At 39.5% G+C, this 22,309-nt stretch overlaps 1 protein-coding gene across 4 annotated transcripts in view; it reads left to right on the plus strand.

The window, feature by feature from the left end:
- Positions 1–22,309, plus strand: part of ccser1 (coiled-coil serine-rich protein 1) — a 184,946-nt gene that overhangs the window by 72,612 nt on the left and 90,025 nt on the right. For all 4 annotated transcript variants that reach the window (XM_050050500.1, XM_050050501.1, XM_050050504.1 and 1 more), the window contains exon 9: positions 12,939–13,016. In XM_050050500.1, the coding sequence (XP_049906457.1) occupies positions 12,939–13,016 (78 nt within the window). The remainder of the gene's footprint in view (positions 1–12,938; positions 13,017–22,309) is intronic.

Here is a 22,309-nt window from a genome sequence, read left to right on the forward strand (position 1 = left end):
GGAACTTCTTTTTATAGTCAAACATTTATCACTTTGTCACATGCTGCATAATTAGAAATTAATAATGTATAATTATAATGACTGCGAATTTATAATTATAGATCGTTCTGCACACCAATGCCACAGGATGAGAGGGTTAAAAAGATACATGTGTGCAGGACATGTGAGGACACATGTTTCAGGGGTACACAAAACAAACTCATGCAAATAGGCAATCATAAGCACACACATCCACACACACACACACACACACACACACACACACACACACACACACACACACACACACACACACACACAGTTCATTCTGCATCTCCCTGTTGCATCCAACTCCTGCAGAATGGCCTCCGCATTAATTCCTATTTCATGATGATTCCGAGGTTCATCGCTTTGCAAAGCAGGTGGATCCTGGACATGTAGCTGGCTGCTAGCCACTGTTGTAACCTTAATGCTAGCAGCAGTAACATTAGCAGGCTCAAGCTCGTACTGCTGCTCTCTGCAGATTCTTTGCTGCTTAGGCTTGTTTCTTATTTTAAAAGCCTAAAAAATCCTCAGTTGTTTTTATTTGCTCATTTCTAACTACTGTTGCTTGCAAAATAAGTAACACAATATTACTAGCATCACAATTGAGCGCCAGAAATGTCTATCATACGCTGGCCTCTGGCCCGTGACATGTGCACCAATCATCGGCATCCAAATGTATTTGGGTCATAGTGAGTGGACACAGCTAAAAAATGCATCTCAGGCACATTCATCAGTAAAAAAGAACCCAAAGACACGATCTGCTGCTTTTGTCACAATTTTATTTTCAAGATAGGATGATAAATCATTGAAAAAAATGTACGCTGCACACATATACTCTATATAAATTTATATAAAATGTTATTTTAGAAGAAGCAAGGGCACAGAACAGACTGCCGGTCTCGTCTCTCTATCTCCCTCCACCTTTGTCTCTTTTTTGGCTCTCTCATTCCAGGTAATCTCTTCCCCAAACACTGTTTCTGTTTGTTGTCAGAGCCTCACACTAACAGCTAGGCCAGTTCCTCACACACACTTTCACAAACTCAAGTGTGTTAATGTGTGAAAGAGAGGGAGAGGTGATCAAAAGAGTTCTCGGGATTTGCTGTTCTGAATTTGATATTTTCTGTTGAATCTCTGGTTCTGTGTGTGCATTTCCATCCACCTCTTTTTATGTGCATTTTCAATTTGCCCTTAAAAAAACTAAGTGGAAATGTCAGAAATTTAAGAATGCATGAGCAAGATTGAAAAGTTGGTGTTTCATGAAAGGTAAATCTGACAAAGTGCAATGCCAACAGTTTAGTGTATAAATGATGACATACAGTCATGATGTACCGTCATTGCATAGGCCACTGCAGGCTCTCTTCGTCGTCTCCGGAGGCTTTTAATACGCTTGTGAATGCACACAGAGCTGTTGCCCAAACTCTTCCAAAAGCACATAGCTGTAATAGTAATTGTTCAGAATTCTCTTTCCATTGTCCAGTGTGCTCTCTGTAGTTGTACATTCATTATTTTCTTTTTGAGGTTTGACTGGTGTTCTTCTTCTGCAGTAGCACCTGACTGGAGAATTAGTGCCTCCCACTGCTTCTCTACAGGAACCAACTCCCAACAATATTCGCATAACAGTCGTGGATGGAAGAGCACACTAATTCAAATTTTCTTTTGCTGATTTTCTGAAGATTTGGATAAATTTTTTGCTACATTTGAATGAAAACTCACCTTGTGCAACAAGTTTTTGAGATGCAATCAAAACATTGAATACTGAAATTTGAATAGACTTTTGCATCTCAAATTATTCATTCCGCAAGTAGCTAGCTTGCTAGTCGCTCTCCTGAGCCAGTGGTCTTCAGTGCATAATACCCACCACAAGTAGCTGCATGAAGACCAGGGGGAAGCTTTGTTAGCTGGGTGGGTCTTTAAATAGTGAGGAAAATCCAAACCAGATTGAGGATTATTCCTATTTGTGTGCAAGAGTAGTTTTCGCTGTGGGTACCTCTTAAATAGTTATGGTGTGGTGTATTTTACAGTTGTGATATGCAACCAAAGCTTAATATAGGCTACTTTTGGAGTATCATATTCGGGTTTGGCCATGTTTGCTGTCTCTGTCAAGTAGCTGTCTATTAGTCACTCTACAGCAGGAATCAGCACTTCAAAATAAAAGCTCTGTTCTGGAAATTTACTGTACTTAAAAATACAGTGTTTTTCTTTACAAACTTGACACATTTGCGAGTCACTTGCAGTCCATCCAGAATGGGCCCGCAACCCACTTGGGAACCACTGAGTTAGACTGATCTACTGCGTTAGGTCAGTACTTTTTCTTAGACTTGTCAAGTTGCTGCTGTGTTGTTTGCAAAGGAAGCCCAGAAAGTTTCAGGTTTACTACCCTTTACCCCGGGCTATCTCCACATTTAGCAGCTGTGTTTCTGAAGTAACAATCCATGACACCTGCTGATAAGAAGAAAACAGAGTTATGGAGTGAGTAATGACTACAGAAAGAGATTTAAGAGACTGCAGCAGCAGCTTAGTATAATACGTATATATGACTTCTGCTGCCACAACACTCAGCTTTTTTCTTGGTTTCATAGGAGTCTTAAGTCACTGAGAACACATAGACAATTAATCCTAGTCAAAATACTCAAGAATTATATCTGAAGTCTGACTATTTGTTATATCTAAGTCGTAGTTAGAAGCTGTCTTTGTACAGTCAGTTTCTGTACCTCTAATGTTTCATTTTTATATTATAATTGATGTGTCTTTGAGTTACTGTCTCAGTAACATTAAATACAGTAGAAGTACAGTATTTCACTGCATTTAATTAGCCTAATTTTTATAACCTCTTATGCTATATTTAATATGTCTCAGGGATAATTCTATCTCAGTGAGGATTGCTTTATTTTTAGGACATCTAGGCAGGTGACATCTCTCTTGTGTTTCAAACAGCATAAATATTAGAGAACTGGTTTGACAGGTTGCCTAAGTCTTTGTGTGTGAGGTGTCAGCTTTACTGCGTTTTCAGGTGCTAGGGACAGATAGAGTACCTATAGCATCACATGAGTGCTGCTGTTCACCAGACAGAACATGTCCTTCAGTTTATAGAGGAGAGAAGCAGCTTGCTGTGTACAGTATGTGTCCAGATGTACCAAACTTTTTATTTTCAAAGCTGCTGAATCGTAGCATACAGGGGAGATAATGGTCACCAGGTCGTTAGCGTCTACTGACAGCTGAGTAAACTCATGACGACAGGTGACAAATGTCACAGTTTTTAATTGTACCTTCTTGAAGGCCTGATACAGTATCTGTATGTGCAAATGACACATTTTTCACCACCTACTCTTTTTTTTTTTTTTTTTTTTTTTACAGTTATGCTGCTTCCCATGACCTCTTCTGACAGCGTGTATAAATAGTACGCTATTAAAGTCATAATTAAAGTCAGTAAGGCAGACAGATAAACACAGACAGCTAGCAGACAGGACTTAAGACAGATAAAGACAAGAACAAATATTTCGTGCCAGAGGTAGGCAGTTTAATACTGGGTCTCTGCACAGTTTTGTGCATGCATTTGAGTCCATCCATGAATCTAAAGAGTTAGGTACCTAACCACGGGTTATTCAAGCAGCCGTGTGAGACATAGGACGGACACATTATAAATAGATCACTTTTTTCCGTGTTTATTTGGCTTAATCAGCCCACAGTGAGGCACTTTCTCTCCTCAATTTTTGTGCTCCAGTTCCAGACAAGATATTAAGTACACTTACCTTAAGTCCACCTTTAAGTACTATGTATATAAAGGTCGACTCCATCTGCGTTCTTTTTTTTAAATGGAAACTCCCACTCAGCTGTTAGCAAAAACCAGTGACGTCGGTTAAAGCACTGTGGGCTTGTATGAGGGACTTATCCATAGTCACCACTTTACCTTGCTGTCAGACAGCCCTTTCAGACGGGGAACTAAGGCTGTGATAATGCTGTTTTCAAAGGCGCCAGAGTTTTCCTTTGACAAAAAACAGTAATTTTACCTCACAGATCACAGGAGTTGCTGGTCTACCACTGCCTCTATTGCTTAGTTTGTTTGAGTTATTCTGTTGCTCTCTGTTTCAAACTAACAGTACAGTGCTTAGCTTTCGTACCAGTTAGAGGATTAGAGGAATATAGCTGATTTGGGAGATTAATATCACGCAATTCTCAAAGAGGACTCAGTCATGAAGAGGCACATTAGGCGGGCTAGGGGTTTATATGTAGCGAGGTCATCATGCAGAAGTCTACATCAGTTCACTTGGGAAAAAGTTTTTAAAAGAGCCTTTAGAAATAGCATTTTGGTATTAAAACATATAGGCTTCCACCAAAATGTCAACCAAAGACAAACCATTGGTAAACTGCAGAGTGACATAGAAATCTCAAATAATGGAGCTGTCCTTTAATGTGCACTATTTCAGCATTAAGTATACAAAGAATTAAACTGCTTTAGTGTTTTGTACCAACAGAAAATGTGCTAATGGAAAGGGTTTGGAAAATTACCCTTTTCGGACCCAATTTTCACATTTAAAAAAAATGAAGCCAGTGAAATTCACAAAAAAAGCGTAAAATGCCAAGGAGTCATTACTGGTTTTTTGTTTGTTTTGTGTGGTAAGTGGTTGCTGGATTAAACCAACATGTTATCACAGTTGTTTTCCTCTTGTCTTTCAAGCTGTGAGTTGCTCCTCTGTCTCTCTTCTGCACTGCATTTTGGGACAAAAGTGCCCATCAGCACCACACTGACAGATTGAGCAATTTTTAGTCACATGCTGGCATCGTCCAACACACTTTATTTTTTTTGTATTTTTTTACATATGTGACCATATTACCCTAACCCTATATGAGGTCATTTGCAGTTTGGACTTAAGGATCAATTGAATATATATATATTGAAAAATACTGTATGTAATATGTATGGAGGCTTCAGAAATAGGTATTTCTCTCTATTCATCCTATTTAACAGTATGCTCATGTCAAAAACTTCTATTTGATCTAGATCTAACCAAAGAACTAATTTCTTACATGTCTTAGCTTCCTCATAATACTTTTAGATTTCAGTTTATGATTCTTGTGATTACATATGGACCTCTGCATGGTCAGACCTCTGCCTACAGTACGTGTGTGATTTACTTGGTCTCTGAACCACCAGTAGCAGTTTTCTTTTAGATCTTCTGACCAAGAATCCTTTGCTGTTAGTCAAGCTACATTAAAATCTAAAGGTGATTGAGCAATTGAAGCAGCTGCCCACAACACTGGAACTGCTTCCCTTTGGGCCGAAGATCTGTGGATACTACTTAGACATTTAAATAGCAGCTTAAAGCTCATCTTAAAAAATGGGCCTTTATTGTTTTGTGTTTGTTTTGTGTCCGTACTAAGTTTTACATAATTATCGTGTCTTAACCACCTTCACCTCCTTGTCATCCTGTTAGAACTAAAGTTGTTGAGGAGGCACTGTCATGACCAAATTGCATATAGACCCTTTTAGGGCCGACGTCACAATGACGTCATTTTATTAGCTGGAGGCAAAACACAATTCTCCACCACAGGGCTGTAGGCTACATTTGAGTCATATAATGTTGTCTTGTTGTCTTATTGGGAGCCAGAATAGAAGGAGTCATGGCTGAAAACTTAAACTTTATCACATGCCAGCTGCCACTGCCTGTCAACAAAAACAAAGACAATTATGGTTAAATGTGATAAGATAAAAGGACTGAACGGAGGCGATATCAGAAATGCTCACGTGTTGCGCACACTTCATATCAGGTTAGGGAGAAAGTATTTACTGTTGTAGGGATGAATAACGTTGTGTGTATTAAGAGTTATCATGTCCACATAATCAGAAACTGGGGAGTAACTTTTTTAGGGCCTTAGCAAACGTTAACTTTGATAGCAAAACAAACTGGAGGAAACTCTTCAAGTGTCGTCCTCCTTTGTAATATTGACATAGTAATCAATCACAAAGCTGACCATCCCACCTTCAGCAATCCTGTCATCCAGTGACAACATACGGGTCGGCCAGTCTGATCTTATTCAAGTAACACCCGCGGTCCGGGAGAGTGACCTGACATGGTGCGTTCTTAACTTCAGTCTGATCTACACTAAAATGAGAGCCCTGATGGTCGAAGAAATGGAGCGTTATATTTCTATATGAAGTAACAAAGGGTTAAGTTAATCACACATTCACTATGCTAGTTGCTTTGCTAGCTTTCGCTAGTCGGATAATCAAATGGTACATTCCAACAGTGTTATGAATTTAAGAACAGTCCATTTTGTGCGAGAGTGTGCTCCAACACTGAGAATGAGCGTTTCTGAATGCACTACTTGCTTCATCTTCCTCTATCGTCTAAAACAAGCCAACAGAACTTGCTAGCTAGCACTGGCTAATGTCTGTGGAGAATTGTTTTACCTCCAGCTAAGCCCCGCCCACCAAAAAACATCATATTGTTTACTAACAGTAAAAGGGTCTATGCTGGTAGCCTAAAATGTAGTGACACTCCAGGATTATATGGTCAAGGTTTGCCTAAAATGAACAATGACAGCAATATAGTCCACGATGACCAGCGCTAAAATCAACCTGCATAGTTGTCCCTCCATTGTGACATTAGAAGGTGTCACATTCATCTTGCAGGTGTACTCTTCTTCAACGTTTTGTTTACTTCTTGGATTTTGCCTGCATGGAAATTCTGACCAATCAAGAGCAGCTTTCTTGCACAGGCATTTTAGCTGGTCCGCTTGTAAATGCTGCAGAGAGAACATGAACTGACTCTAGGCAATTATGCCACTTTCTAACAAAATTAGTCCCTGAAAGCAGATGTGAAAGCACTCTCACTTTCGCTGGCAATCATGTTTACAAACAGTAACCACCAATCTTGCACAGTTTACCTTTAACAAGTGTAAAGTTATGGATAGGTGTTTGGTAAATTGGTATGAAGAGAGCAAGGAGAATGCATCTGATTATGCTGTTATTTCTCACACCCCTCTCCCCAATTTCAAGAAATAGGCAATTTGTTAAACAAATTGAAGGATGAGGGGTGTTGAAATAATATATAAACAACCCTCACATTTTCTCTAATGTGTGTTTCAAAAAAAAAAAAAAAAAAAAAAAAAAAAAAAAGTTAACAAATTGAATAATTTCTGCTAACAAGGGGAATGTAATTCATCTCCATACCCTCTTCAACTTGGTGCTGATTGCAAGCATAGAGTGGCCTCAACCTCTATACAAAATCACATAAAGTGGATGCACTTCAATGATTTTGATCAGATTTATCCCCACTGAGGCCATTCCAATCACATTAGAAATAAATTCGCATGCCCCACTTTTCTTCCACAGCCCTTTCCATTCAATTCAGCCTTGAAAAATTGGTTGGAATGCCACCTGATGGGCGACTTAATGCTCATTGTGGTGCTCCTTTCAGCGAGCTGAATAAAGTTTCTCATTTTAGTTTTAGATTTGCTGCCTTTCTGGTTTTGAATGACGTCTGTAGGGTACTACATGGATAGGCTGCTCAGTAAGGGGTGTTTTAGCCAAGCGACAACAAAGTTAGGCCAGTATGCATTTGTTTTTAATTGTAGGTCATCACATTGAGGTCATATGAGCATGTCCAGTCCCTTGGCATTAAACTCTGCGTGGCCTAGTTTAAGTACATTATCTCTTTGTTTCTTATCCTTCTTTATTTCTCTCACAGCTTAAACCCTTCTCTTTCTTTCTGCTTATACTCTTAAGGTCTCATCTGACCTGTAAACAAGCCATGCAAGTCAATAAAGTCTACGTGGATTTAGTCATGAGCCTGTTGTGAACATTTGAAACACAACTACTGGTATACATGCAATGTCATGCACGCACACACAGGGCACAGAAGCAAACATGCTGTGTGGTTGTAGCCAGACAGCTCATTTAGAACAGCCTTCAGTCCTATTCGGGTGAGATTAATTTTAGAGGCTGACTAATGTAGTAATTGTCACAGCATGTTAGTGGTTTTTCAGTCCCAACAAAATCTCATGTTAGTAATTTTTGTGCTGTCTCTGTGTGTGTGTGTGTGTGTGTGTGTGTGTGTGTGTGTGTGTGTGTGTGTGTGTGTGTGTGTGTGTGTGTGTGTGTGTTCTGGCAGTAGAAAAAAACCCTAAAAACACCAGTATCTCCCCTGTCATGCCAGGTAAACAGAGTCCATTCTAATTGAATACCACTTGGTTTTGTTTTGTTAATTGTTTTTCTGTTTCCTGTTGGGAGAGATTTTCTTTTGTAGGTTTTATCTCCATGGAAGCACTTAGCAAAGCTTTTAGCCTCACCCTTCTTGACCACTATTGTGTCTATGTAAAGCCCTCCACACAGACCTCAACATCAACAGGACCTGTAAAATGAGGTGGCCAGAACACAAAACCCATTAAAACTTTTTGAGACACTTGCAGATCTTGAGTATATTGGTCTGTCTAATCCCTGGATATTGTCAAACATGGCCATCGCCTATTTAGCTGTCAGGGTGGATGGGAAGTGTTTATTTGGTATAATTGTAAGGAAATGAGACCACATTCTCTCAGAAACACTGTTAACTATTTAGGGAACAATTATGCTTCAGCTCAAGTGCTTGTCAGATGGTCAAACAGCAGTTGAAACTCCCCCAGCACCGTTCCAATGTCAATTTGGGGCTTTGTTTCTTTGACTTTATGAAACGGACGATCTGACACTCAGAGGCCCACTTCACACTGTGATGGGCCATGTGTGCAGGGGTGGGAAAGTAAGATGGGTTTACGTGCAGGTCTTTAAAAGGAAAGGCAGGTTTATCTCTAGCACCTTTCAACAATAAGGTAATTCAAAGTGCTTTACATAAAACATTAAGTCTTAAAAAGCATTAAATTTAAGGCTGCAGAAAGTATTAAAAATCTTAACTTTATGTTCATTAATAGCAGTTATAAAATGTTTGTGTATCAGATTGCGGGCTGTCAGGAGAAATTACACCCCTATAAACTAGAAGTGTGATTGTTTTGGCAGTGGATTGTGCATCTGTGAGACCTGTAGCAAACACTGTCACTACTGCTCGCCACAGTAGCTGCTGGGACACACTGAAAAAGATGTGATATGATGATAAAAAAATCATTCTGAGACAAGGCTACAGTATCGTCCATGTGGAGGTTGCATTAGACTTTCTCATTGTCCGTCAATTTGACAGACAGGGTCATAAAAATACCATCATAATCTGTTATTTCCTGTTATTTTAATTTTCATTAATTTTGTTTCTTTTTCATTCACTTTTTGGGTGAAAAACAAAGCTGTAAGAGTGCAGGAATGTCACTGTTGAGGTATCAAAAAAGTTTGCACACCTGTAGGTCGACAGGTGCGTAGAGAAGACCATGGGCCGACTATAATAGTGCAAATAACTCCCGCACACTCCATCTTGTGCATTTGCAATAATATGAAATTTATTTGGGATGGCATTTCGGTGCAGAGACCTTCATCAGGTTATCTTATATGTTAAATGTTTTGGTGTGATGTACCTGGTTGTCAAAAGTATAGATTCTGAATATTTTAAACGGTTTCAATACTAATTTTCAGCAGTATCGATACTACTTCCTCGCTCTCTCGTCTTAAGTAAGGATAAAGTAAGGATCTACTGGAGCAAAGAAATGTCCAGTTTCACACACACACACACACACACACACACACACACACACACACACATCCAGTATGTGTATTTTTATACACACGCAAAAGAAAAGGACACCAGAACAAAATCTCGGTACATCCGCTGAGTATGTAACACACACAACTCCCATCCCAAAAGTATCAATTTAAGAATAAATAAAATAAAATAAAATGAAATAATAAATAAATGAGAGAGGAAAACAGTGTTCAACATTTTTTCACCACTGGCCCCCCGGGCCAGTAGTTCAGAGTTTTACTGGCCCCTTGTATATTCTTACTGGCCCAAGTAAAAAGAGAGAGAGAGAGAGAGAAAAAAAAATGTCTAGAAAACTTCATTTAATTTAACTTCATTTCATTTAACTCCATTATACCTCACCGTAGTGCGTGATGGTGTATACAGCAGTCCTCGCAGAAGCTGATGTATGATGTCACAGCCTCTGTGTACTCATCCACTTCTTAGATGACCTCACAACAGGTTTACAGAGCTTTAACTTCTGCCTGTATGAGGGAATCAGGTGGAGGTGGCGTGGTCAGAGTGGCACAGTGCAGTGCAGGGGACAGCGTGATAGGCGTTGTTAACAGTTGTGTAACAGTGATCCAGGATATTCTTCTCTCTTGTTAACAGTTGTGTAACAGTGATCCAGGATATTCTTCTCTCTGGTCGGACATTTTATAAACTGTATTTGGGGAGTTCATGGGTGAGGTTACCTTTGTTAAAGTCGCCAAGGACAATAACTAAGGAGTCTGGGTAAGTCCGCTCCACACACAGTAGCTATCTGGTTGGCGAGTATTCGTTTTTCACCATCAGTAGCTGAAGTTCATCCAGTTTATTGGCCAGCGAATGCACGTTGGAAAGAAATATAGGCTACCTGGCAGCGGTAAGCGCACCTGGCAGCGGTAAGCGCACCGGCACGTTTCCCCCTCCTCCGGCGTTTCACTGCACGAGCAAAGGTGAGGGCACTTTTGGCCAAAAAGCCCAATAAATCCACTGAAGGCTCGAGAAAAGTGGGATAAAAATCCACTGGAGTTGTTCCCCTGACAAAACAAAAAAGCCTTACAGCGTCACTGGCCCGAGCGGGCCTGTGACCTGTCAGTCAACTTGCCCGACATACTTTTTGATTGGCCCCGGGCCATCGGACCATTGCTTATGTCGAACCCTGGGAAAATAAATAAAGAAAAATAAGAGGGGAAATAAAATCAGAAATTACAGACTGAGGATCGTGTAAGTGCAAAACAATACACTTAGGTTTAAGAACATTTTTTTTTTTTTTTTTTTTAAACATATTTTACATACTGTACAAATTTGGATAACAGTTAACAAGAAAAAAAACTTAGACGGATTTGGACATTGCAGACTTCACTTGTAGCATATCCCCGGGTACTTCCAACATGTGGGTTAAGTCTGTCCTCTCTAGATAACTCATGAAAGGACCCCAGATGTTGTGAAAGAGTGATTGATTACCCCTGATAGCATATATGTAATTTTTCCAAGGGCAGAGTTGTTAATAGTTCAGATATATTTATCTTTTAATGTATGCCCTCAATGTCATTTTTTTCCTTAGAGTATTGAAAATAGTTTTGAATATCCATTTTTTTCAAGGCACCGTATCGATGTTAGAAATTCCAATATTATAACAACACTAACACACCAGGTATTAACAGTTTTGCGGTGGCTGGACAACACGAGCAAATGGAAGTTTGTATGAAACTGGATTAAACCTGGATTATAAAAGAAAGTATTACTTGTTTACTTCGTATTGACATCGCGCTTGATTACATTGACTTTGAACTGAATCGACCTCCCGCCACATTCAGCAAGTGTCCTCACCACGCAGCCAGTATATCAGTGTTTCTAATTTCATAAAAAAGGTCACTTCTAGTTGTTTAACATCGTGATGTAAGACACTTGTGAACAGGTTACATTTGTACATTTCTGAATATTGTTGTGACTTGAGGATCAGTCTTGCTGTCTGTGTTTGCATCAGAGAGGTCATTTAAAGGACGGTGTTGTAGCTATATGGTTCCCTGTGGTCTCCCTCTGACTCTGTCTGTCCTTTAGCTAGATGGCTCCCCACGGTCTCAGACCATCATGCTCAGCCTCGGGCCCTCTCTGTCCTCTCCTTCTCTCTATCACTGCCCCCCTTTCCTCCCGTTTCCCCCTCATTTTCCTCCTGTTATCTTGCCCCTCTTTTTGTCTCCTGCTTTTATGTCCTTGAAGAGGTAATGACCGTCTGTCTGTCATTTCGCTCTCTTCGTCTCATCGTTCTCTCTTATTCCTTTCTTCTTATTCTCGACTTTCTCCTCTCCTTTTCACTCTGTCCACTTCTGAGCTACCTGTCAATTTTAGGATTAAGTTGAATATTTTAATCAGAACTGTTGGGTCTGGAGCCCCGGCTACATTTCTGATTTTCGACCTCCCTGTGAGTCAGTGTGTAGCCTGAGATCCTCTGGCAGCTCCCTCTTGGCTCTCCGACAGTCAGATAACTGGGCTTTAGCAAACCCTGCCAGTGAAAATCAGGTTGGCAGACTTCAATTTTTAACGGTTTTCACTTCAGTAACTTTGAAACACAAGTCATGTCATATAATTCTACTCGAGGAACTCACTGCGCGCAGCAGATAAATGAGACAAACAGCTTGATTAAACAACACAGCACAATTATAAAGATGAAAACATGAACATCAAACATTTTAATGTGACACAGTGACATTTTTAGAATCATTTATAATCGTCTCTTTTTTGTGTGTTTGCCGTGAAGCACTTTGTAGCTGTTGTTTTGAAAGATGCCATAAGAATAAAGTTATTTTTATTAGTATTATTATTCTCCTGGCTCTCCTGTCTTCCGTCTCTGTTGTTGCTCTCCATCTTCCCCGCAGTAATGTCTCCTGACAACACAAGGTCACATTAAAGTGCCGTGCGCTCTGGGGGTGCTGCCATAGGACACACCAAGTTTATCACAGACGCGTAGAGGGAAGAGGAGATCACAGTGCCTGCTGCATGCATGACAACTTTATTGCACATACACACACAGTAGCAAGACCAGCAAAAAACTCATAAATGCACATAAAACACTTGCAAACACACGTTAACTTTTATTGAGACAGCCAGAGAAGCGCGCACACACACACACACACACACACACAAACACCTTTTGTATGTTGTCATCCTTTAGGCTCTATGTATTGCTTTTGCGGGAATAGGGTCCCTTAGATAAATCACTGCTGTCTGCAGTGTCCCCGGTAACGTGTAACATGGTGTCTTGTTGCTTGTGTTTAGGAACCTGGCAGAGAGGAGGCCTTGCTGCAACAACTGAGAGAGAAAGACGAGCTGATTCTCAGACTTCACAGTGAACTGGTAAGAGCCACTAACCAGCAAACACACATCATAATAACAGGCAGAACTGTGTTTGAGTGTGAGCAGCATCACCAGGATTTTTCCTGATGTCTCACTTTCACTTCGCACGTTTTATGGATTTTTGCAGGATGATTTTGCTTCTTTTTAAACCACCAGATCTACAATTTTCTTTTCCAGTGATGGTGTTTTGAGTTACAAAAATACTTTTTGTTATACTAAGTATTTCACCTGAATAGCATAACCAGGCGACAGCTTGGCTAAGTGTTGCCTTCCTGTCAGCTGATGTCATTCACATACACTGCGAAACATTCCAACAGGAAATACAAAGGGACTCATTCTGAATTTTTCTGTTGTCATGTTTATGTGGTCTATTAACAGAGATCACTGGTCAGTGTTCAGCATCTTGCAAGAAAGACAAATTGAGAACAAGCAAAGTGATTGCGTCTTCATTTTAGAGAACCACTGAGACTGAAAAATATGTTGGTATTTATTGTCAGTATTTTTCTTGTTCATAGTTCTATAAAAAATAAATACAGTGCATTTACTACACCAGATTTCTCAAAGGATTTTTCGATGACTCCTTGACTCCCCAGTGTAAAAGTAATCCTAAATAGCAGCAGCCAGACGATTATTTTGATGATGATCATTAAGGGATATGTGCACACGATGTACTGTTAATGGAAACCTAAATGAATCCAATAAAGAAAAATGTTTCCAAAATACTGCAAAGTCTTTGTGACTGATGAAGAAACATCATCAGAGCTGATGATTTAATAGCTGAAGAAGACCTCAGGAGACTTTCACGGATCACACACACTACTTAATGAAGACTTGATCGAGAAAAATCAACGCTCAACATACAGAGTGTAACACTGTGTATGCAGTCCATAGTTTCTTAACCCAAACAACACACCCTTGTGAGTTACTCCACGTTCCCAAATAAGAATATTCTGTCCCAGTCTGTGGCTGTGTGAAGTTTGTATTGGTTACTAACTTTAAACAACAAGCACACTCACATGGCTCACTCTGAATCACCCCGACTGTTTCCTACAAATTGCACATATCTAAAAAGAGACTCTCGTTTGTTGAGCTTGGAGCACAGGGTGATCTCCCTTCCGCACACTTACTGTAAATCATGACGGAAAAAATAAAGTCATTTTCTCTCAATGAAAAACCAAGTCTCCTCGAAGCTTATGACAAACTGCCAAAAATGAGCCGAGATCCAGCAGAAAAACTTGGTGTTCCTCGGGCTGCCTTTTAGAGTCGACTCAAGCAATGAGAAACAGTCATCATCGTCATGATCGTGATTTTAAAAAGAACTGTACTCCTGGTCAGTCTTCATTTTTATGATACACAGAATGAGAAAGTTTCACCAGAAATTTTGACAGGTGCCCGCTACTGATGCTGAGTACAAAGCAAGTTTCGATATGAGTCATCTATATGCACTGCCTGTACTGAGCGCTATGTGTGCATATTTATTGTATGTATTTACAATACATAACGATATGTTTTGATGTATAAATTATGTATGTAGAGTGGAAACTGTGGCAGTGAGAGTAAATCGTTCAGAAAATTTTAAGATCTTCCAGGTCCTCCACACTCTAGCGATGATGTCACCACTCTAGCTCTCTCCCATAGACGCTAGGGCTGTCAACGAATATTCTAAATTCGAATTTAAATTCGAATTTGAAAAAAAATGGACGCGAGCGAGAGGTCCGCGGTCGTTTATAACGTAATGTTATAGATAATTGATAATAATAATTATTATTATTATAATAATAATTTTTGAGCAATTTTGACAGCCCTAATAGACGCCCATTATAAAATCTGAAATGTCTGAAAAACATCATGAAATATAAACTATGATTTACGCAGCCATACCAGAAACTTTAAGCAACAGAACAATGATTCAGCTTTATGTAGCGTGTAATCCTTGATCCATCCTGTTTAATATTGGAGTCCTCACCTTACAGTACCTTAACCATCAGACACCCTGGAGCCTCCCCACATGCCTGCCTGCATGCAGACAGTAAAGGACTCTGAGGCTCTGAAACACCTTACCATAACCATGGATGAATCCTATATTCATTCTGTACAATTACTATTATTATACATAATGACATCCCTATACCTTCATATTTAATAATTTTCCTGTGAGTGACGGAAACGGGAAGAAAACTGCACAGGGGGAAAAAACCTGTGGTTGAAGCCACCCTTGTCAAGTGGATTGATAATGCCTGGTCACATAATGCCCCTCATTACTCTATATTCATGTACTAAATATACAAATGTCCATTATGGTGACAATTATGGTAATTTGCATGACAAATAAAGAAAAAGAAAAATAGATGGTTATAATAACCATCTGCTTATAGAGATCAATTTGACCCGGACAGATGTGATCACTATAAGCACTTTCCACTGTAATAAGAGAAGCAACTCAGAGTCTCCGACACTGAGAAATGGAAGGTTTGCTTATCTAATTTTATCTCTGTCACAGTTTCTTTCTCTCCTTAACTTTGAAATTAATAATTAAAACAGCTCCAGTGTTTTTGAATTATTTGTTTTACGGGTATGAATTAAAGACTAATTGCCTTTGAAGCACTTTTTTTTCATTCCCTTTTAAGCCTTAAAAATTATATTTTTTAAAGTAAAGTTAAAAAAAACGTCTCAAAGAACTGAAAAGTTTTACTTTTGTTAAAGAGTTTTCCAAACAGCTCTATCAGTTTTCCATCTTCTAATGTGAGTCAAAGAATAGATTTTAAAATCTTACTGCTGGTCTACAAAGCCCTAAATGGTCTCGGACCAAAATACATGCTTGATCTACTGGTTCCCTACGAAGCATCCAGACCCCTTAGGTCATCTGGAACAGGTTTGTTGTGTGTTCCAAGAACAAGAACCAAGCAAGGTGAGGCAGCATTCAGTTATTATGCTCCTCACCTGTGGAACAGACTTCCTGTAGATCTGAGGTCTGCTCAAACTGTCAGCTCCTTTAAATCAGGGCTAAAAACACTATTGTTTACTGAAGCGTACTCTTAGATTAAGTACTTACCTGCTGTATTCTACTGCCCGTACTTTTTAACTAAACACTGCTGATTTATGCCTTTTATTATTCTACTTCTTTTCTTATCCTGACTGTTCAATGTATTGAGCCTGTTTTTATTTTATGTTAATGTATTTTATTATTATCACTATCATTCTCAATTTCTATTTCCCTTTTTAATCGACTGTTTTTATTGTTTTAAATTGTGTCTTGTTGCTTTTAATGTCTCTGTAAAGCACTTTGAATTACCTTGTGTTGAATTGTGCTATACAAATAAACTTGCCTTGCCTTGCCTAATGATGTTCTGCTTTGTGCGATACAGTAGATACAGCAGGGGGTGGAGTGACGGGAAAGACTGACCACAGACAGAGAGAGGAAATTAATGTGAGAATGGTTTTATAGTTGGCTCAGAGTCACACCATCAATATAACATGGTGTGGCACCATTATGTTTCCATCTTTGTTAACACAGACTGCTTATTTCCACCAAACTAATGTAATAGCAGAAGTACTTTTTTGGACTCCAGTCCAGCGTAGGGATGGGAAGATTTTATTGATACCAAAAACAGCATGCATTATCATCTAAAATGGATGAAATGAGAGGATATGTGTACAACATTTGTTTTCATTTAGGTTTCCTTTGCCAAAGTAAAAACCTGCTAAGGCTGCCTGCATGGCATTAACACAACAGGTTTTTTTTTAACACAGGGCACACACACTATCAGGTGAGCCAGAGGGCACCGCAACACAATGTATTTGAACTCTGCAACCAATGTGCTGCTCAACAAGGAAGCAGTGCCACTCCTGCATAGAGTGTTAAATACATTCCTGGAATTTACGCCCATGTTGCATAGATAGATGTTTCGCATATTTGCTGTGTGATTTCATTTTTACTTGAAGTGACCGTTTTACAGACATCACTAGCAGCACTGATGTTGTTTTTCCTCGTGAAATGGAGCCACGCTTTGGACCGTTTCTTCCTCTCCGCTATGACTCCTTCTTGTTGCAGCAGCTGTTTAGCAGCATAGACACATAAGTTTGATGTCATTCTTTTGCAATGGACAACTGTCAGAAAAACACACCAGCATCAGTAAAAGGAGTTGGTAAAATCAGAGGCATACGATTTTGATGGAGCCGACAATTTGGATCCAGTTCTCAATTGGAGCCATTCATCCATTCCTTGTCCAGCCAAAAGAGAAGTTTAATGTTTTTACAATTTGCCCCTGCAGCATGTTTGGATGCTTGGAACAACCAAATTACACTCATGAAACATGGGTGTTTAAATGCAGAACATATTGTGTCATCTGTGTTTCTTTCCACCCTTTTGGAAATTGTTGGACCATGTACAAGAATCCTCCATACGGCGACATTTTTCGTCATTCGTCTTCTACAAGTCTGTAATTTGTCACCTGTTCTATCAAAGCAATGTAATGCAGACATAATGCCAGGCCTAAGCAGGATAATGTGCCAGTGTTATAGCGCTATTGTGAACGATGCCAGTCCAACCCACTGACTTGAGTCTCATTTGGCATCTGTTTGTTTGATGACTTTCTGGCACTCACATCTCATTTTTCTCCCTCAGCAGCACCTATCCTCCTCTCTCCTCTTTCCGTCTGGGCTGTTTTCAGCACTGTGTGCACGTAATGTAAAATTAAATGCATTTATATTCAGATGTCAGACTTACCTGATGACTTAAATGGCCACTCAAACAGCTATGTGCACAGGTACAGTTTCCTCAGAACACAGCTGTGTCTGGAGTTACCCACCATTCAGACCTTGAGCCTTCCTCTTGTACAATACCCACGAAACAAAGGAGGAAAAAAAAAGTCTATTGACACAGTTTAACAGTTAATGCAACAGTCATTTCTCTCTCTAAATTTAATTTCTACAAGCAGTGTAACATACTGTACTCTAACACACTAAAACACCTTTTTAATTGCAGTCAATAATTTCTTGCAGCTAATTTTAATAAATACACGCAGCACTCTATAATTGTCTATAACGCATTTTACATTTAATTACAATATCATTTCACACGGAAATTAAATTCACTGAATAAAACACTTTAGAAATGAACTACTTTAAATAAGCCGATTAGAAGTTATAGAAGAAATGTGATCTTTTTTTACTTAAAGATGATGGCATTTCACCGTGGCAGTCTTCAGTGGCTCAGGTTGATTGATTTGTCTGGAGGTGGCTCGATGTGATATATTTAGTGTGATAAAGACTTTTAATTATTAAAAGACTATAGTTTGTGACCATGAAGGTTATTACCCAGAATAAATTTCCACTTACTATGTCAGGAACTTTGATATGCTCTTGTGCTGGTGCAATAGATGACATAAAAATATCAATATTCTATATATCAAACTGATCCAAGGGCTGTCAAAAATTCTCCTCAGCTGTGTGTCTGAGATGGAAAACAAGAATAAATTGATGAGTATAAATTAGATTAGTGAAAATCTACACTCAGTGGCCACTTTATTAGGCACACTTGTAATATCTAATGTAATGTAATGTAATCTAATCTAATCTAATCTAAGAACAAAGGGGGGAGAATATTATAAAGCAGCCCACAGCTCTCCACCACTGTAAACTACAACCTCAAAAACACACCTACAGTTAAGTTAACCTCTCTGACCATATGAAACAGCTTAACAAGACAACCATTTGAACTTGAACTAGCCAACTTAAAGGGACAGTTCACTCCAAAACAAAAATACATATTTTCTACTTATCTGTAGTGCTATTTATCAATCTAGATCAGCCATACATAACGTGCAGCCTGCGGGCCAAATCTGGCCCGCGATATGGTGGCAGGTGGCTTATCCAGCTGTTTCCTAATTCACAATAAAAATAAATTGATTCACACTGGGATTTTTTTTTTCGTAAATAAGGTACCAGAGTGCATCAAAGGTATCCAAATAGAGCTTGTTTAAAATAAAAAGTGTCAGGGGAGGATCCACCTGGACCCCCCGACAGAGGTCCAGGCTAAGCCCCAAATGTCCTCAAATCCAAGAAATGCCCCTGCATACACCTGACCTACGCGTGTTGCTGCAGCTGGCCCCTGGACTCAAGTCATTTTGCAAAAGTGGCCCCCAGGCAAAGCATGTTGAGTATCCCTGATCAAGATTGTTTTGGTGTGAGTTGCCAAGTGTTGGAGATAACGGCCGTAGAGATGTCTGCCTTCTCTCCAATATAATGGAACTAGATGGCACTCGACTTGTGGTGCTCAAAGTGCTAAAAAAATACATTTGAAAAACTCAACAGCAGTGTCTCTTTCTAGAACTCATGACCTGATTACTCAAGATAATCCACAGACCTTGTAGTCAACAGTTTCATATTCAGTAGGAACTACTTTCTTCCTACCGAGATACACCCTAATGTGCAGATAGAAGCATGTATCTGCTGCTAGCTAACCTAGCATCATTGAGCTGGCTAATGTTAAAGCTCAGCCGAGAAGGACGCCATTAATGTTTACATCTTGTGCAGTCGCTAGCAGGAGCCTTTCGTTCATGAGTCAATGCACGCTTTCTGTTATCTAGTTCCATTGTAATAGAGAGAACGCAGACATCTCTATGTCTACCAAAACAATCTAGACTGAAAAATAGCACCACAGGTAAGATGAAAACATGGATTTGGGGGTGAACAGTCCCTTCAAAGGATAAGGCTGGTGATATCCTATATTTTTGTTAATGCCCATAAGTCCTGTGAAAACAAATAATTCATCAGTCCGTCTCTCAACACTTTCTCAGCTCCCCAGTCTCTCTACAGCTTTCAGCACCAAGCCTTTCCATTCTTACTGAAGATATACATTTTTAAAAACAGGTCACATATATATAGTTACAGTTTAACAAGGATGTGAAGTTGCCGAAAACAGCAAGGAAGTGCATATTTTAGCAAGCGTTGCTAAAACAGCAGTAAATAGTGCTTTGTGGTAGTGAATATTTCCAGCCGCAGATTTGTTGCAGCAGTGAGTATTTACAGCAGCAGGACGCTGTATGTGGGATTCAATCAAAATAAACTAGAAGGGCTGTTCATGGTAATGAAGGAACATATCAGCCGGTGCAACAGCGTGGCTCACTGATGTGTTTTTAATGGGCTTTGGACAACAATAGAGGTTTGTGACAGAAAGGAATAAGTTAAACTGTATCAGGCTTTAGATACACAAGCAATACTTGTTAGGAGCATTAAGTTATTGTTTAAGATTTTTTGATATTAACAAAAATATAGAATATCACATGCCTGATCCTTTAAAGGAATACTTCACCCCCCAGATGATCAATGATCATCACTGTTTGAATCGCATGCCTCTCTGGCGAACTAAGGGTGGGAGTTCGCCAAGGGTTCACACCTGCCCTGTTTGGTTCACTTCAATAGAACTTAAGTTTGTTTGCCCCCTAAGTGCGGCTCGTTTGGGCAGGTGTGAACACAGCAATCACACTCAGGTGTGCACCAAAACAACCCGACCAAGACCTTCTTCAAGATATGGTCTTGATCCGGTCACAAACAAACTCTGGCACGGTTTGTTTGTGGTGAAGCGTGTTCCGACCTCTGTCCGAACCAACTGCAGTCACATGACACACTGTTTGGGTTAAACATGAGCATGTTACAGTCCTGGAGGATTATTAATGTGCACCTCCTCCTGTACTGCCTTAATATGCACATTCAGCACATCCAATGTATCAAAACATTGTTTTCTAGTTGGAGCCGCGTCTCGTTTTCAAACTGTATGGTTTGACTAAAATGAACAATGACAGCAATATAGTCCACGATGAGCAGCGTTAAAATCAGCCTGCGTAGTTGTCCCTCCATTGTGACATTAGAAAGTGTCACATTTATCTTGCAAGTGTACTCCTCTTCAGTGTTTTGTTTACTTCCTGGATTATTGCATGGAAATTCTGACCAATCAAGAGCAGCTTTCTCGCACAAGGCATTTGATCTGGTCTGCTTGTAAATGCTGCCGTGAGAACATGAGCCAACTCTAGGAAAACCTCGCAACAAAATTAGTCCCTGATTTGGAACAAAACAAAGGAACTCCAGGTCTGAAAGAATCCAAAACGGAGAAAATTGTTGATGCAGTGAAGTCAAAGGTGACAGCGTATAACAACAGCTAAAAAATATCAAATTATCCATTTACAAACTCTCACACAACTTGTGCAGTATAATCTAAGTTTCATTTATAAAGTTGTATGCTCAGTACTTCCCAAACAGACAGCCCTTTCTGATGGGGAACTGAATAGAAAGTGAAACTTATCAATGCTCTCTTCAAAGCCAGACTCCACTGACAAAAACAGCAATTTTACCTCCCTGAACACAGGAGTTGCTGTTCTGTCACTGCTTCAATCAGTTAGTTTGTTATTGTGTGACTGTTTAAAGGGTTAGTTTGTATTCAGAAATGTAACACAATAACTCAACCAAACTAACTAACTGAAGCAGCGGTAGACCAGCAGCTCCTGTGTTCAGCGAGGTAAAAAAAATACTGTTTTTGTCAAAGGTTTCTGGTGGCTTTAAAAACAGTGATATTATGGCTGAATCTGAACTTACCCTTTAAAACAGCAAAGCCACACATTAACACAAACAAACTAACCAATTGAGGCAGTGGTAGACCAGCAACTCATGGTTCAGTGAGGTAGAATTACTCTTTTTGTCAGTGGAGTCTGGCTTTGAGGAGAGCATAGATAAGTTTCACTTTCAATTCAGTTCCCTGTTGGAAAGGGCTGTCTGTTTGGAAAGTACTGAGCGTACAACAGGATAAATGAGCCTTGGATTATACTGCACAAGTTGTGTGAGAGTTTGTTAACTGATGTTTTGATATTTTTTGCTCTTGTTATATGGAGACCTCTGTGTCTGAAATTCCTCAAGAATTTTCTTTGTTTTTGGATTCTTTGTTCACCAGGCATGCATTTCAAATAGTTTACTTCATGAATTCAAAGCAGCAGCAGGTGGGTAATTGATAAACAAATGGTCATTTGGGGGATGAAGTATTCCTTTAAGTCTCCAAGTTTATATACAGTTCAGTCGCCTCCCTCTATTTACTTTGTGTCCACTTCTTTTCTTTCCTTTCTCTCATTACCCCTAAACTTTTTGTTTCTTTATTTTCTCCCTCTCTGTCTCTCTCCCATATGGTGACACGGTGAAACCACCAAATGTTCTTTTCTTTTTTTCCCCCTACATCACACATGGATCCATCAATCAGTCTTTGGGCCATGCAGTGGCTTGTGCATGCACAAACACACACAGATGCTGAT

The sequence above is a fragment of the Epinephelus moara genome, chromosome 8, assembly GCF_006386435.1.
Source record: "Epinephelus moara isolate mb chromosome 8, YSFRI_EMoa_1.0, whole genome shotgun sequence".
NCBI lineage: Eukaryota > Metazoa > Chordata > Actinopteri > Perciformes > Serranidae > Epinephelus > Epinephelus moara.